Source organism: Theropithecus gelada, chromosome 2 (assembly GCF_003255815.1).
Source record: "Theropithecus gelada isolate Dixy chromosome 2, Tgel_1.0, whole genome shotgun sequence".
Lineage (NCBI taxonomy): Eukaryota > Metazoa > Chordata > Mammalia > Primates > Cercopithecidae > Theropithecus > Theropithecus gelada.
In genome coordinates, this window is record NC_037669.1 from 55285831 (window position 1) to 55303911 (window position 18081).

At 48.0% G+C, this 18081-nt stretch overlaps 1 protein-coding gene across 1 annotated transcript in view; it reads left to right on the forward strand.

Annotated features, from left to right (window-relative positions):
• Window positions 1-5699: 5699 nt before the first annotated feature.
• LHFPL4 (LHFPL tetraspan subfamily member 4) overlaps window positions 5700-18081 on the forward strand; it is a 51221-nt gene continuing 38839 nt past the window's right edge. Inside the window, exons 1-2 of the mRNA XM_025375887.1 lie at window positions 5700-5811; window positions 6649-7222. Coding sequence (XP_025231672.1) covers window positions 6817-7222 — 406 coding nt within the window. The 5' untranslated portion in view covers window positions 5700-5811; window positions 6649-6816. The remainder of the gene's footprint in view (window positions 5812-6648; window positions 7223-18081) is intronic.

Here is an 18081-nt window from a genome sequence, read left to right on the forward strand (position 1 = left end):
ATCACTTGGGGCCAGGAATTCGAGACCAGCTTGGCCAACACGGTGAAAACCCCATCTCCACTACAAATACAAAAATTAGTCGTGGTAGCATGCACCTGTAATCCCAGCTACTTGGGAGGCTGAGGCAGGAGAAATGCTTGAACCTGGGAGGCAGAGGTTGCAGTGAGCCAAGATCGCGCCATTGCACTCCAGCCTGGGTGACAGAGCAAGACACTGTTTCAAAAAAAAAAAAAAAAAAAAAAAAAATTAAATCCACTCTTGAAAATGGTTTATTTGACACGGCAATTAAGAATGTGGGTTTTGGAGCAGATTGCTTGGGGACAAACCCCAGCTCTTCTACTTGCTAGAGGTGTGAATTTGGGTAAATCAAAGAACCTCACTGTCCTCATCTGTAAAATGGACATACAGTAGTACCTACCTGCATTAGTTTGCTAGGGCTGCCATAACAAAATATTACAGACTGTGTGGTTTGAACAACATGAATTAATTTTCTCACAGTTTTGGAGGCTAGAAGTCTAAACGTTGGTAAATGTTTCTTCTGAGGCTTCTTTCCTTGGCTTATAAATGACTGCCTTCGGCCGGGCGCGGTGGCTCAAGCCTGTAATCCCAGCACTTTGGGAGGCCGAGGCGGGTGGATCACGAGGTCAGGAGATCGAGACTATCCTGGCTAACATGGTGAAACCCCGTCTCTACTAAAAATACAAAAAAAAACTAGCCGGGCGAGGTGGCGGGCGCCTGTAGTCCCAGCTACTCGGGAGGCTGAGGCAGGAGAATGGCGGGAACCCGGGAGGCGGAGCTTGCAGTGAGCCGAGATCGCGCCACTGCACTCCAGCCTGGGCGACAGAGCGAGACTCCGTCTCAAAAAAAAAAAAAAATAAATAAATAAATAAATGACTGCCTTCTTGCCATGTCCTTGCACAGTTATCCCTTGGTTTCTGTGTTGTCTGTGTCTTAATCTCTTTTTATAAAGATTCCAGGCATTTTGGATTAGGGCCACCAGTATGTCCTCTTCTTATCTTCATTATCGCTTTAAAGGCCCTGTCTCAAAATACAGTCACAATCTAAGGTACTGGGCAATTGGACTTTAACATATGAATTTTGTAGGGGATACAATTCAGCCATAACACTACCTCATAGAGTTATTGTGAAGATTAAATGAGACGATACATGTAAGGCAATGAACAGGGGACCTAGAATGCAGTAAGAGCTACCAGCAAGTTGCAAATCATTCCTCAGCAGGATATTGGCTGGAAGTACCCAGGGCCTCTCTTCTCATCCAAATGCAATCCGGCATCATACTTGCTTAAGATTGACAGTCCCCATTTGAACCACACAAGTCTTCCATTCTGGTCTGGCCCCTCCCTGGGGTCGATAAGATGTTCTTCTCGTAGAGAGCTCTCAGATTTTCTTTCTGTAACTGCTCCAAGTTTAGTCTTTAAAATGAGAACACATCCTGTCCCAACTCCTTACGGCTCAGCAAGTGCATTTCTAATACTACTGCTATTTAAACTCTTTGGACAAGTCACTTATTATTAAACTTTAATGATAATCACTTACATTTATAGCCTCTTTCAGTTTACAAAGCTCTTTTCCTATCCATTACCTCCTTTAATCCTTACAACATCTGTGGGAAGGAATTACGTTCTTCTCTATTTGACAGATGAAGAAAACAAGGCTCTGAAGAGTAGCATTGTCATCCCAGGTTACACAATTAACATGTGGCAGAGATGGGCTTCAAATTCTGGTCTTTTACTTTCAATCTATCAGGAGTAGCTCACCCATCCAGGCATTTTTCTTTTTTCTTTTCTTTCCTTCTTTCCTTCTTTCCTTCTTTCTTTCTGTCTCTCTCTTTCTCTCTTTCTTTCTTTCTTTCTCAGAGTTTCACTGTTTTTGCCCAGGCTGGAGTGCAATGGTGCAATCTCGGCTCACCGAAACCTCCACCCCCAGGTTCAACCAATTCTCCTGCCTCAGCCTCCTGAGCACCTGGGAATACAGGCACATGCCACCACACCCAGCTGATTTTTGTATTTTTAGTAGAGATGGGGTTTTGCCATGTTGGCCAGGCTGGTCTTGAACTCCTGACCTCAGGTGATCCACCCGCCTCGGCTTCCCAAAGTGCTAGGATTACAGGTGTGAGCCACCATGCTTGGCCCAGGTACTTTTCTATAAAAGTAGTACACTGGATAAATAATGCCCCTGCTCTCTCTCTTTTGGAGGAATGTAGGTAAGTTGTTGAGGTTAGTTATTTTGATTGGAAGTGATTAAAAACTAACTCAAACTGGCTTAAGCAAAACTTGTATTGGGTAACTTTAAAAAAAATTTTTGGAAGTATATTTTCAGACACAGATGGATCCAGATGCTCAAACTATGTCACCAGAATGTATGTTCTTTCTTTCTTTCTCCCTTCCTTCCTTCCTTTATTTATTTCTCTCTGTCTCTCTCTCTCTCTTTCTCTCTCTTTCTCCCTTTCTCTCTTTCTTTCTTTCTTTCTCTTTTTGAGAGAAGTCTCCTCACTCTGTTGCCCAGGCTGGAGTGCAGAGGCGGGATCTCGGCTCACTGCAACCTCTGCCTCCTGGGTTGAAGTGATTCTCCAGCCTCAGCCTCCCGAGTAGCTGGGATTACAGGTGCCTGCTACCATGCCCGGCTAATTTTTGTATTTTTAGTAGAGATGGGGTTATGCCATGTTGGCCAGGCTGGTCTCAAACTCCTGACCTCAAGTGATCTGCCCGCCTCGGCCTCTCGAAATGCTGGGATTACAGGTGTGAGCCACTGTGCCTGGCCTTCCTCTCCATTTCATAGCTTCCATTTGTGTCGTAGCTTCCCTTTGTGTCGATCTTATTCTTAGACAAGCTCTCTGCTGAAGCTCTGTCTCCACTAGCTTCAGCTCACAATTCCCTCAGCTCAACACACTCAACAGAAAGAGAACACTTCTTTTCTATAAACTGCAACGCATGAGCTGGATATCATTCTCAACTCTTTGACCTGGGTTATGGGCCCACTTATGAACCAGTCACTGTGTCCAGGACAATGGAGTATTCTCATTGTCCAGGCCTGATCATTTGACCCCTCTGGAGTGGAGTATGGTGTGTGTGTGTGTGTGTGTGTGTGTGTGTGTGGTGGTGTGTGTGTGTGAGAGAGAGACAGAGAGAGAGAAAAAGAGAGAGAGAGAGAGAGACCCACTAAGGGATCAAGTGAGGAGAAAGAAGATTCTTCAAATAAGGTGAACCCCGTCTCTACTAAAAATAGAAAAAATTAGCCGGGCGCAGTGGCGGGCGCCTGTAGTCCCAGCTACTCGGAGGCTGAGGCAGGAGAATGGCGTGAACCCGGGAGGCGGAGCTTGCAGTGAGCCGAGATTGCGCCACTGCACTCCAGCCTGGGCGACAGAGCAAGACTCCGTCTCAAAAAAAAAAAAAAAACCAAAAACAAAACAAAAAAAAAGCACTGTTGTCAGGAGTGAGTGGGTGGTAGGCGGATCTCTACAGGGTGTCTTTGCTCTGCAGAGCAACCACAGAGGAACTGGGGGTCCATCTTAGCAAGAACTCTCACTTCTTGCCTTGAGGAAGAGTAATAAGTGGACTTTTATGATTTTTTCCCAGGACTGCTTAACCTGGCTCAGTAGGCTAGACAATAAGGCAATAATTCAAGCAAAGTAAGGAGTAAAGAGTAATGAATAACCTGGTATGTTCAGGACAGGACCCAAACCAGGAGCAGCCCCAGAGGGGACTCTGAGATGCTCTTTGATGGTGGCCACCTCCCTGCTCCCTGCCCCCAGCACCTTCCATCTCCCTGTGAAGCTGTGAGCTCTGGCAGGGACCATGTCTGTTTTACTGACCATCTTCTCCCCAGTGCTTAGCCTGAGGGTAACTGTGCCTGGCACATCACAGGGGCCTCACACATTTATTGGATGATTGAATAAATTAATGAACCAGGTTGATCAGTCTGACTGGCAGGATCTACCTACCTCTCTGGATAAGTCAACCCCCTTCTTTGACCTCTGTTCCTCATCTGTAAAGTGGGAGAAGATATAGAAAGAAACGCTCTCCACAGACCCTGCAGCTCATGATTCCAGGATCGCAGGGTTCTCAGGAAACAGCCAGGTTGCCTCTCAAGAAACCAAATGGAAGGGGAAGTCAAATTTATTGGGCACTTCATGTTCAGGTGCTTAATGAGACTAATTCACATGGTTCCCAGGTCTCCAAATTGTGGGATTTTATGGATCCATAACTTTAATAAAATTTGGGATTGAAATAGGCTACCTATTTTTTATTTTGGCAAATAAAGACATTTTAAAAACCTCCCATTAACTATCACCACTATTTCTTAAAAGAAGTGGGTTTTTTTTTTTTTTTACACTAAGCAAGTAGGAAATACACAATCTCAAAATAAAAGAGCAGTCCCACTTCCCCACTGGAAAAAAGACAATTGGCAATCTTACATGATTTTTTTTTTTTTTTTGCAGATAAAAATGCATTTCTTGTCTCTGTAGCCCAGGCTGGAGTACAGTGGCACGATCATAGCCCACAGCAGCCTTGAACTCCTGGCCTCAAATGGTTCCCCCACCTTACCCTCCCTGGGATGTAAGGGAGGGTAAGTAGCTGGGATGTAAGTAGCTGGGATGACAGGCACAAGACACTGTGCCCAGCTCCAGATATACATTTTGAGACTGACCCATGTATGGGGTCCAGTATTTGAGACCTACTAGCATGGATTACTTTTTGCCACCCCACCCCACTTACATACCTGTGAAGTGAGACTTAATCCACCCACTTTACAGATGAGGAAACAGATTTAGGGAGACTGGTATTGCAAGGTCACAGAGAGTTTTAGACTCAGTTTGTCTGGGTTCAAACCCACATCATCTTGATAAATCCTAAGCCAAGGCTCTTTTCCAACAGGGAAAGAAATGACCCACACGGGCTCCCTTGAGGTGCCCCTGGGGTGTTCTGTGACCTAACCCTGTGCCTGGTCTTTGATGCTTTTTCCTTAACACATCTTTATGGTGTGCCTTTGTTCTTTAACACATCTTTATGGTGTGCCTACTTCACACCAGGCGCTGGGCTGGGGGCAGGGGAGAGTGTAGGGAGGGAAACCAAAAATGTCCCAGCCCCTTTCTCTCCTGTCCCCTAGTACTCACTCTGGGTCCCGTTCCCCAGGCCTCCCTCCTTGCCCTAGCAGCCAACGAATCCCCATCGCAGGCGTGGGCTGCTACCAGTTTAGGGGCTTCCCTCTCCCAGGGGTGTTGGCAGTTTCCTAGGAGACTCTGGGAACCTTCAACGCCTCCAAGACCTAAAGGACTGAAAGCGTAATGGTGTAACTTCAGGCACTGTGATAGGTTCTAGGGGAGGTAATTGGGAGTAAGAGATCCAGTTCAAATCCTATCAAATAATACCCCCTCCAGCCCCTCCCCCCACTCCCATAGGCTTTGTGGGGCCTCACAGCCCCTCAGCTCAGGCTGGAAGAAGGGAGTCCCCTACACCAGGGGGCCCTACTGTGGAGGGGTGCTTGCTGCCCCGGCTGGGGGACCCCAGGGATCGTGGCCACCCTTCCCCCCAACTGCCAGAACCAGGAGCACCCTTTCCTGGTTCCGCCCCGCCCCGTCCCGCACGCCCGCGCGGGAGCGCGCCTCCGCCGGGCCGCGCCGGTGCACGAGAGCGCGCGCCTCGGCGCGGGAGCGCGCCCCGGGGAGAACCCGAGCAAGATGGAGGCCGCGCAGAGGCCGCCGCCTGGGCCGAGGCAGCCGCTGCTGGGAGCGCCGAGCCGCGGCGCCTAGGCCGTGCCAGTCCCGGATCCGCTACCCTCGACCGTGCCCAGGTTGGTCTCCCCGCACCCTTTCCCCGCGGCCGCAGCCTCGCGCGCGTCCGGCCTGGGCGCGGGGCAGCCGCCCCCCCAACCCCGGCCCTACTCGGGCCCGGCTGCTCCCCAGCCCCCCGGGGACAGCCCCTGCCCACCGCCTGCTCCTCGCGGGCCCCGCTGCCCACCAGCCCCGGTCTTTCGGTCCTTTGGCCTGGAAACCCCCTCTCCCCAAACCTGGCCCGCCAATCCTAGGCTCCCTCCAGCCTACCTCCAGCCCTGGCTTCTGAAGACAGCCCCCCCTCCTCGCCCAGTGTCCAGCAGTCCCAGCCCCCGACCCCCCTCTAGTTGTATCCTAATTCTGCCACTTTGCCCTCTTAGACCCTCATACCAGCCCCCATTCCCCGTCCCAGCCCCCATATCACCTTCCCAACCACCCAGTCCCAGCCTCTTAAATTGCTTCTTCCCCCATCCTAGAAGCGCCCACCACCGCCTCATAGTCCCTTCCTAGACACCCAATACCAGACCTCCTTCTACCCCTTAATACCAGTCCCCAAATTCCCTTCCGAGCTCCCTAAATTCAGCCCCTCTGCTAGTCCTCCAATACCAGTCTCCAGCCTCCATTCCACCTCCCCCTGTCCCCTCCTACTCCCCTAATACCAGCTCCCAAATCCCCTCCTCAACTCCCCCATGGCCACTTTCAAGCACCTTCCCCTACCCCCTCCAGGTCTCATATCCCCATCCCAGGCTCCCCCCAACTTTCTCATGGCCCCTTCCTAGGCCCCCAATAGGAGACCTTTGCCAGTCCCCCTAGACACCGCCTCAACACTCTCATGACCCCTTCCTCTCTCCCCTTATCAGCTCCCAGACGCCCCCAGCTCTGCCCCAGGCCCCGCCCTCGCGGGTTCCTTGACTCAGGGCCGCTTCTCGCGTGCGTCCCCAGCTCCCGCCCGACAGCCCGGCGCTCCGTCCCGGGCCGGCGGCCCCCGCCAGGCGCCGCCGCCGCCGGCCCCGCCTCCGGGCACCATGCTGCCCTCGCAGGAGGCCTCCAAGCTCTACCACGAGCACTACATGCGGAACTCGCGGGCCATCGGCGTGCTGTGGGCCATCTTCACCATCTGCTTCGCCATCATCAACGTGGTGGTCTTCATCCAGCCCTACTGGGTGGGCGACAGCGTGAGCACCCCCAAGCCTGGCTACTTCGGCCTCTTCCACTACTGCGTGGGCAGCGGGCTGGCGGGTCGCGAGCTCACCTGCCGGGGCTCCTTCACCGACTTCAGCACCATCCCGTCCAGCGCCTTCAAGGCGGCCGCCTTCTTCGTGCTGCTCTCCATGGTGCTGATCCTCGGCTGCATCACCTGCTTTGCGCTTTTCTTCTTCTGCAACACAGCTACGGTCTACAAGATCTGCGCCTGGATGCAGCTCTTGGCAGGTAGGGGAGGGGGTGGGCGGAACCCCCAGAACGAGCGCCGGGGACGGGTCTCCTTCCTGCCAGGTCCCCTTCCTGAAGGAGTCAGGTAGATTTTGCTTCTCTGTGTTAAGACACTCACCTCCTTGGCTGACGGACCCTCAGTGGGTACTGGGGAGGGGGTGCGCTGGATAAAGACACCTTAGGGCAGGGGACAGAGCCTTGGGACTAGATAGGTGGGTCTGTATGCTTGGATATGGGTAGACTGCATTTATTGCTGGGCTAGCATTAAGTTAGTGTCTCCAAGGGTCTCTGTTGGCTGTCTTGGGGAAATATTTATCTGAATGAGGGGTTACTGTAGGTTTGATCGATTTCTGTTATGTTGAAAAAAAGCATAAAAGGTGAATCAAGAGATCTGGCTTGGACTTTTAACTTGCTGACACTATCAACTTGGGTGTTTCACTTTACTTCTCTGAGGCTCGGTTTCCTCATCTGTAAAACAGTGGAGAAGGTGCCAAAAGGACAAATGAAAGAGTGTTTTGTAACCTTTAAAATGCCGTGATAAGGGCGAGAGGCTGTCTATTGTGCTTATCCAATGTTTTGAGATGTAAGTGGTCAAAAGCATTGGGTGACATGGGTCTCTGGAGGGCAGGTCTCCATCCCCACCTCCCGCCCCTGCACCATGCAGGAAAGTTCTGGTGCCATGCCCAATGGGAGTGAGTCCCTGGGACCCTCCAAAATGTTTGACCAAGGCAGTCATCTTACCCTAAGAACCAGAGAAGGGCCTTTTGGGAATGAGAAATGCTGAGACAATTTTTCAGGACCCATTAGAGTCCCCCACTTCCACCCACCTTTCGATCAGAGATAGATCTTGAAGACTCAGCAACTTAGGCTTTTGCCTAATTGCTGGCAGGGAAGAGAGTTGGGCTGAGGAAAGTGGGGCCAGGGGATGGGAGGAGTGGGGGAGGAGAGCTGGTGAAGGGAAAAGTTTGGAGTCTTCCAGGGATGAGAAAGAGAAGGGGGAAATGTGATTGTCATGCTGCAGAGATGGTTTTCTAAAATAAGCACCTCAGGACATTCAACAAGTGACTGCCATTCCAAAAGAGACCCCCTGGAGGAGGCATTATATCACCTTCTGATGATTCCATTGCTCAGAGCATTGCAGGGAATTAACTTTGGAACATGGAGTGTAATCACTTGAATATCATCATTGAGGAGAGACCTCTATCTTTTAAATGAGGACTGTAACTTTTGGAAATGGCTGGAAGTCACTCCAGGTCAAGTATAGAGAATACAATGGGTCATCAAATTGATAATTGTCACTTGAAATGACAGCCACGGTGTGAGGACAAAGTCATGAGGCTGGTCTGTTTCCACAAGAGGACTTTTACAAATGCAGGGAGGAATTACTGCCTCATTGGAAGAATTGCCCAAACTCCTAAAAGGACTACTTTGAAGAAGGCAGATGTGGACATCCTAATGGGCTTGTTTCAAATTCATCTCACTCAACTCAATTTAGATGTGGATCTTTGAAGAGGATGAGAAAGGTGAACTATAGGATGTGAGGGATATGGCTCCATACTTCTCTGTGGTACCCGTGGAGGTGATATTATGTATTTCCGTTCTATTTCTCCTGCAAAGGCAAGCTGGAACCCTCAATTCATCAACCTTAATCTGGAGTCTGCAGATGAGTTGCTGACCTCTTGGCATTCAAATTCTCTGTAATCTGTGTGGATTTAATCTTGGGGATTTGATGAATTGTCCAACAACCCCCATATAATAATAGAATTTCAGGCACCTTAGAGATCAGCTCCTTCAAATCCCACCTTCCCCTCCCCCTGTTTTAGAGAGAGGAAACTGAGTATAGAGACAGGAAGGGCTTACTTGAGATCACATAGCTGGTAAGGGAGGAAGCTAGTTCTATAGCCAGGGGTTCTTGACTTCTGGCCCAGGGCACTTTTCCTTGCATTACTGCCCTACCCATGTGGGCTGAGGGGGCAGTTGGCAGAGTTGGGCAGTTTATTCCACTTTGTTCAGAGATTTCTGAGTTCTTTGGGTGAGTGACTGATTCACTTTGCTTAATAAAGCGACACCAGGCCAGAGGCCAGAGCACTGGACTACAAGTCTTGGGGGTGGGGGGTCTTGGCTGACTTGGGTCTGTGACTCACCATGCATTGTTAAGTAAGCCTTTTAGTTTAAATCTCAATTTCCCATTTGTACAATAGGGGACTGGGAGCAGGTAGATAAGGTGATTTAAAGTATCTCTTGGCCAGGCATGGTGGCTCACACCTATAATCCCAGCACTTTGGGAGGTTGAGGTGGGAAGATTGCTTGAGGCTAGGAGTTGGAGACTAGCCTGGCCAACATAGCGAGACCCTGTCTCTGCAAAAAATAACATAAAATAAATAAAAAATAAAGTATCTCTTTCAGCCCTGTGGGGATCCTGGGACAACTCTTTCATCAAGATCATTCCATTCAGAAAGTGATAAATCAGTCATCCTCAGAGGAACTGTGGAGAATCAAAGGGTTCTGTTTGTGTCACATAAGAATTAAAGTGCTTATCATATGATTTTGTACCTGTTAACTTTTTTTTTTTTTTTTTTTAATTTTGAGACGGAGTTTCACTCTTGTTGCCCAGGCTGGAGTGCAATGGCACCATCTCGGCTCACTGCAACCTCCACCTCCCGGGTTCAAGTGATTCTCCTAACTCAGCCTCCCGAGTAGCTGGAATTACAGGCGCCTGCCACAATGCCTGGCTAATTTTTTGTATTTTTAGTAGAGATAGGTTTTCACCATGTTGGCCAGGCTGGTCTCAAACTCCTGATCTCAGGTGATCCACCCGCCTCGGCCTCCCAAAGTGCTGGGATTACAGGTGTGAGCCACCGCGCCTGGCCTGTTCCTGTTAACTTTTATTCAAGTATTTTGGGGTCCTCTGAGTGCAGAGCATGGGGGCATTGGGAAAATACAAAAAGATATGTATTCTTTTGTTTGTTCTTCACCTGCTCTGTAACCATCCCTATGCTTAGTCCTGTAATACTGATATGCGTAAGATGTCATCCCTGTCTCCAAGGATCTTAGGTCTATAAAATGCAATTCCTGCTCTCAGGGAGCATACTGTCTGGTTAAGTCACTATATTAGTCAGCAGTCTTTCAGTGGCGAATGACAGAAACCCAACTCGAGCTGGCTTAAATAAATTAGAAAAAAATAAACAAGCTAGAGTTTATCGGCTCACTTAATTTGAAAGTCAGGAGTATTTGGCTTTGGGCATGGACAGATCCAGATGCTCACATCATGCCATGAAGAATCTGTCTCTCTCCATTTCTTGGTTCCTCTGTGTTCACTCATTTTAAATCCATTTCTGTCTTCAAGGTGACAAATAAGGCTACTAGTAGATCTAATTTACATTGTTTCAGCTTAGTGGTGCCTGTGGAAAAAGAATAATTCGAGCAAACGTTCCAGGGCTGAGCCAGATTGGCCCCGCTTGGTCAAGTGTCCACCTCTTAATTAATCATGGTGACTTTGTCTAAGGCCTGAGCGCATACTTATCCTCGGAACCGCACATGGACTGATAGTGGAGAAAAATCAGTTCCCTCAAAGATAAATCAAGTGTGAGCACCGGAAGAGGGGTAGCATGGGCAAGACAAGTGCCAACAGAAGTTTTCCTCTGGGCAGTCTGAGCACTAATGTGTGCGGGCTGGAAATGCTGTGGAAACCCAGAGCAGCAGAGGGGGCTGCCAGCTTAGTTGGGAAGTGAGGCTTGAGCTGGGTGGGGTGTTACCAGGTGGGAGGTATGAGCGAGCATCCTGAATGGAGAGGAAGATCGTGGGCAAAGACATAGCAGTGAGAAAGACACATCTGGCTTGAGTGTGGCATCCACATAGGGGAGCAGCATGAGGAGAGGCGAGGAAGGAATTATGGGGGCCACAGTATGCTGGGTCAAAGAATTTCAACTTTAATCAGCAGCAGTTGGATGCTACTATGACTTATTATTATTAAAGAAAAATAGCTAACATTTTACATGCATTATATAATTTGATCCTCACAACAATCTTGTGGAGTAGGTACCATTATTCATATTTTATAGGTGAGAAAGCTGAGCCTCAAAGAGGAAAAAGTCATTTGTCCAAGGTCATACAGTTGGTAAGTGGTGGAGCCTGAATTGTAACTTCATATGTCTGACTCTAAAACCTGAGATCAGCCAGGCTTGGTGGCTCATGTCTGTAATCCCAGAATTTTGAGAGGTTGAGGCAGGCAGATCACTTGAGCCCAGGAGTTCAAGACAAGCCTGGGCAACATGGTGAAACCCTGTCTCTACAAAAAATACAAAAATTAGCCAGGCGTGATGGCATGTGCCTGTAGTCCCAGCTACTCAGGAGGCTAAGGCGGGAGGATTGCTTGAGCCTGGGAGGTGGAGGTTGTAGTGAGCCATGATCATACCACTGCACTCCAGTCTGCACAACAGAGCGAGACCCTGTCTCAAAAAAACGAAACAAAACAAAACAAAGAACAAAAATTCCTGAGATCTTGGTTAAAGGAGGATTAATGGTGGGGATAGTGACATGTTTTTGCCAGAAGAGTCAACTGCTAACTAAGTACAGAGGCAGGATATCTCTGCTACGTTTTTTACCTGGTTGTTCCCATTTACTAAGAATATCCAATGTGCCAGCTTCTATGCTAGACATTTTCACACTCATTGTCGTTTAATCCTCATCTGTTAAAATAACTTGCTCCAAGGTCACACATTTAATAAAAGGTGGAACTAAAACTCAACACAAGTCTAATACAGATCTAGAACCTGTTTGTATCACTGAACTGGAACCTAAGAAGTGAATACACAAATCACAGAACTATAAGCTCCATAGACTAAATGTTACCTGTGGGCCCGGTGTAGTTAGCCAGGGAACACTCTCAACTGGGTTAGAGATTCAAGCTGAAGTATGGTTAAGGGTCGGGGTGCCAGGATAAGTATGTGCTAGTCGCGTAAGATCACAGGATTATGGCCAGGCACAGTGGCTCTGGCTTATAATCCCAGCATTTTCAAAGGCTGAGGCAGAAGGGTTGCTTGAGGCTAGGAGTTCGAGACCAGCCTGGGCAACATAGTGAGACCCCATCTCTACAAATAATTTAAAAATTAGCCAGATGTGGTGGCACTCACCTGTGGTCCCAGCTACTCTGGAGGCTGAGGTGGGAGGATTGCTTGAGCTCGAGAGGTTGAGGCTGCAGTGAGCCATGGTCACGCCACGGCACTCTAGCCTGGGCAACAGAGCCAGACTGTGTCTCAAAAATAAAACAAAACGAACAAAGAATAAAGGACTTAGAATCCCTGCTCTGCCACTTCCAAACTGTGGGCCTTGGAGAAATGGGTTTGCCTCTCTGAATCTCAGTTTCTTCATCTGTAAAAACAGAGATTATCATTGCACTTGCTTTGGAAATGAAGGGGGTAAAAATGCTGAGTGTGGTCCTGGTGTATGAGAAGCATTCGATAAATAGTTGCTGTTACTCTTGTGACATAGTCTGAGGGAAGAGCAGTTTATGAGGGATCCTTGATACTTAGAGTTTGGACTTGCCAGGATGACCAAAGGGCTTAAGAAGGCATAAACTGTCAGCTGGAAAGAGTCTTATCAACCCACTTCCCCAGCTCTCTCATTTTAAAGATGTAAGGACTGGGTCTGAGTCTCAGAGAGAAGGGACAAGTTCATGGTGACACAGTGAGACTTGTACCCAGACCTCTCCTCATTCCATGGAAGGGAGGTGATTCTGACCACATTCATTCAATACTAAGTGCTCTGGTGCCTGGACCACAGCAGAGAATAAAATGTGTAGAATGGAATGGAAGCTGGTGGACCCTGGAGGTGGGAGGTGGCAGGAAGTGGGGTTTGGGGGACCTACAACTGAGTACCTTTCAGCCTTCCAGATGTGTGTTCTTTTTTTTCTTTTTCTTTTTTTTTTTTTTTTTTGAGACCGAGTCTCCCTCTGTCACCCAGGCTGGAGTGCAGTGGTGCGATCTCAGCTCACTGCAATCTCTGTCTCCCAGGTTCAAGTGATTCTCCTGCCTCAGCCTACTGAGTAGCTGGGATTACAGGCACATGCCACCACACCTGGCTAATTTTTTGTATTTTCAGTAGAGACGGGGTTTCACCACGTTGGCCACAACATGTTAGGTCTCAAACTCCTGACGTCAAGTGATCCACTGGCCTCGGCCTCCCAAAGTGCTGGGATTACAGGCATGAGCCTCTGCACCTGGCCCAGATGTGTGTTCTTAATTATCAGGGTCTCCGGACTAGGAACCTCAACCAGGAACTCCGATCACTGTGGCATCGAATATTCATCTACATTTCTTTCCATTTCTTTCTTTCTTTTCTTTTATTTGAAACTGTGCCTGGCTCTGTCACCCAGGCTGGGATGCAGTGGTGCAATCATGGCTCACTGTAACCTTGGGCTCCTGGGCTTAAGCAATCCTCCCACCTCAGCCCCCTCAGTAGCTAGAACTACAGGCACACACCACCATGCCTTGTTAATTATTTTATTTTATTATTTTTGAGACAGAGTCTCGCTCTGTTGTCCAGGCTGGAGTGCAGTGGCATGATCTTGGCTCACTGCAACCTCAACCTCCTGGGTTCAAGCAATTTCTAGCTAATTTTTGTATTTTTTAGTAGAGATGGGGTTTCACCATGTTGGCCAGGCTGGTCTTGAACTCCTGTGATCTTGAACTCCAGAGCACTCAAGTGATCTGCTCGCCTCAGCCTTTATTCTATTTTTTTTTTTTTTAGATGGAGTCTCGCTCTGTCACCCAGGCTGGAGTGCAGTGGCCGGATCTCAGCTCACTGCAAGCTCCGCCTCCCGGATTTACTCCATTCTCTTGCCTCAGCCTCCCGAATAGGTGGGACTACAGGCGCCCTTCACCTCGCCTGGCTAGTTTTTTGTATTTTTTAGTAGAGATGGGGTTTCACCGTGTTAGCCAGGATGGTCTCGATCTCCTGACCTTGTGATACGCCCGTCTCGGCCTCCCAAAGTGCTGGGATTACAGGCTTGAGCCACCGCGCCCGGCCTATTCTATTTTTTGTAGAGACAGGGTCTCACTATGTTTCCCAGACTATTCAACTCTTGGTCTCAAGTGATCCTCCCACCTCAGCCTCCCAAAGTGCTGAATTACAGCCTGAGCCACCGCTCCCAGCACATTGCCCTGGGCCTTGTTTCAGATTTGATTTGGGATTTTATTCTTCCACTGTCTTTGTTGTATGTGCATGATACTGATAAACACATTGAGAGAATTTCTTTCCTCTTTCCCTCCTCCTCTCCCTCTTTCCTCTGTTCCTCTCTCATTTCTTTCTTCCTCCCCCAACCCTCCCTTCCTTCCTTCCTCTCTCTTTTTTTTTTTTTGAGACAGAGTCTTGCTCTGTCTCCCAGGCTGGAGTGCAGTGGCCTGATCTCGGCTCACTACAACCTCCACCTCCCAGGTTCAAGTGATTCTCCTGCCTCAGCCTCCCGAGTAGCTGGGACTACAGGTGTCCGCCACCACTCCCGGCTAATTTTTGTGTTTTTAGTAGAGACGGGGTTTCACCATATTGGCCAGGCTGGTCTCGAACTCCTGACTTTGTGATCTGCCCGCCTCGGCCTCCCAAAGTGCTGGGATTACAGGCTTGAGCCACCGTGCCCGACCTCTCTCTCTCTTTTTAGTACTTTTGAGTTGCTGTTTTACCTTCTTTCCTCTCTTCTGTTCTCCTTTCCTTTCCTCCCTTTACTTTTGCCTCACTTCCCTCTCCCCGCCCCTCTTCTTTTCTTTCTCACATCAACCTTTACTGACGGTGTTGTGTGTGTGTCAGACACTGTGCTAGCCTCTAGAAATCCTGAGTAAGAATCCTTGCTCCCAGGGAGCTCATAGTCTGATGGGAGAGGCAGGAACAAAAACAGATCGTCACAATATGGTACAATACATGAAACGGGAGATTCATGCACAGGATATTCTCAGGGCAGGGAGGGGACTTCGAACACAGTTAAAGAGAGCCAGGGAAGTCTTCCCAAAAGGGTAACATTTGAGCTGAGTCTTAAAGGATGAGTAGGAAAGAGGAACAGGATGATCAAAGGCATGGAGGTGGGAATAGCTGCTGTGTCTGGGGACTCTAAGCAACTAGGCCAGGAAAGGTAAGAGTTGAGACTGGGGAAGTGGGCCAGAGCTGGACTATAGAGACCTTCTAAGTCATGGTAAGGAGTTTAGGCTTTATTTGGGTGTTTTTTTTGTTTGTTTTTGTTTTTGCTTGTTTTGAGACACAGTCTCACTCTATGGCCCGGTCTGGAGTGCAGTGGTGTGATCTCGTCTCACTGCAACCTCTACCTCCCGGGTTCAACCTCTATCTCCTGCTTCAGCCTCCCAAGTAGCTGGGACTATAGATGCCCACCACCATGCCTAGCTAATTTTTGTATTTTTAGTAGAGACAGGGTTTCACCGTGTTGGCCAGGCTGGTCTTGAACTCCTGACCTTGGGTAATCCACCTACCTCGGTCTCCCAAAGTACTGGGATTACAGGCATGAGCCACCATGCCTGAACCTAGACTTTTATTTGTAGACAGCAGTTCATTGTTGAAGGGTTTTAAAACAATTTTTATTTTAATTATTTCCAGACTTTTGACTTTTTGGAAAAGTAATACAAGCACACAAGACAAAATTTGGAAAGTAAAAAGGGTACACAGGCAGACATAAGTCTCCTTTCCATCCTCACTCCCACTTGTTTCTCTCAGAGACAACCCCCATTACCAGTTTCTTGAGTACCCTTTCCAAGAAATTTCTTAAATATACAAGCAAATGCAAATAGTGTTTTTACATAATTAGTGTATTATTTATCTATAGCTGTATAACAAATTACCCCAAGCTGGGCACACGGGCGCTCATCTGTAATCCTGGCACTTTGGGAGGCTAAGGTGGGCTGATCACTTGAGACCAGGAGTTTGAGACCAGCCTGGGCAACATGGTGAAACTCCATCTCTACAAAAACTAGCTAGGCATGGTGGCACACGCCTGTAATCCCAGCTACTCAGTAGGCTGAGATGGGAGCATCACCTGAGCCCAGAAAGGTCAAGGCTGCATTGAGCTGTGATTGTGCCCCTGCACTCCAGCCTGGGTGATAGAGTGAGATGTTCTCTAAAAAAAAAACAAAAAAACCCAAAAACAAAAACAAACAAATCACCTCAAAATGTAGTCGCCTGAATCAACAAGCATTTATGATCTTTGTTTCTATAAAGTCACAGTACTTTGGGAGCAGCTTAGATGGGCAGGTAGCTGTGACTCAGGGTCTCTGATGATGTTGCAACCAAGACCTCAGCTGGGGCTACAGTTATCCTAAGGATAACTGGGTTAGAGGACCCACTTTTAAGTTCATTCATGTGGGTGCTGGCAGGAGACCTGAGAATGAGTGCTCCGAGAGAGAAAAAGGAAGAAGCCACACTGCCCACCCCCTTTTTGTGGTATCAATTGTATTGAGATATAATTCGTATGTCATATAATTCACCCATATCAAGTGAACTGTTACATGGTTTTTAGTACATTCACGGGGTTATGCAACCATGACCACAACCAGTTTTAGGATATTTTTCATTACCTCAAGAAGAAACCTTATATACTTTAGCTATCATCCCTTAACCCCTGATCCCCCATTTTCCTCAGCCCTAAGCAACCAGTAATTTACTTTCTGTCTCTATGTATTAGCTTATTCTAGACACTTCATATAAATGGGGTCATATAACATGTGACTTTTTTTTTTTTTTTTTTGAGATAGGGCCTTGCTCTGTTACCCAGGCTAGAGTATAGTGTTGCACTCATAGCTCACTGCAGCCTCACTCTCTTGGGCTCAAGCAATCCTTCCACCTCAGCCTCTCAAGTAACTGGGACTACTGGCATGTGTCACCATGCCCGGCTAATTTTTTAAATTTTTAGTAGAAACAAGGTCTCTCTGTGTTGCCCAGGCTGGTCTTGAACTCTTGAACTCAAGCAATTCTTCTGCCTCGATCTCCCAAAGCCACCACACCGGGGTACTATATAGTCTTTTGTGACTGACTTTTTTCACTTAGTATAGCACTTTCAAGGTTCATTCATGTTAGAGCACATATCAATATTTTATTTCTTTTTATGGCTGAATAATATCCCCTTGAATGGACATACTATGTTTTGTTTATCCGTTCATCAGCTGATGGACATTTGGGTTGTTCCACCTTTTGGCTATTATGAAGAATGCTATAAACATTTGTATACAAGTTTTTTTTTTTTTTTTCTTTTTGAGACAGAGTATCACTCTGTTGCCCAGGCTGAAGTGCAGTGGTGCGATCTTAGCTCACTGCAACCTGCACCACCTGAATTCAAGTGATTCTTGTGCCTTAGCCTCCCAAGTAGCTGGGATTACAGGCACACGCCACCACGCTTGGCTAATTTTTGCAGTTTTAGTAGAGATGGGGTTTCACCATGTTGGCCAGGCTGGTCTCGATCTCTCGACCTCAGGTGATCCTCCCACCTTGGCCTCCCAAAGTGCTGGGATTACCGGCATGAGCCACCATGCCTGGCCTTGTGTATAAGTTTCTAGGTAGATACATGCCTTCATTTCTCTTGGGTACATACCTAGAAGTAGAATTGCCTGGACAAATGGGAACTCTGTATTTAAAATTTTGAGAAACTGACAGATTTTCCCAAAGTGGCTTGCCAAATCCAAGATCACAAAGATTTACCCCTATGTTTTCTTCTAAAGGTTTTGTAGTTTTGGCTCTTACATTTAGGTCTTTGATCTACCTTTTTTTTTTTCCTTTGAGGCGAAGTTTTGCTCTGTCACCCAGGTTGGAGTGCAGTGGTGCAATCTCAACTCACTGCAACCTCTGCCCTCCAGGTTCAAGCGATTCTGTTG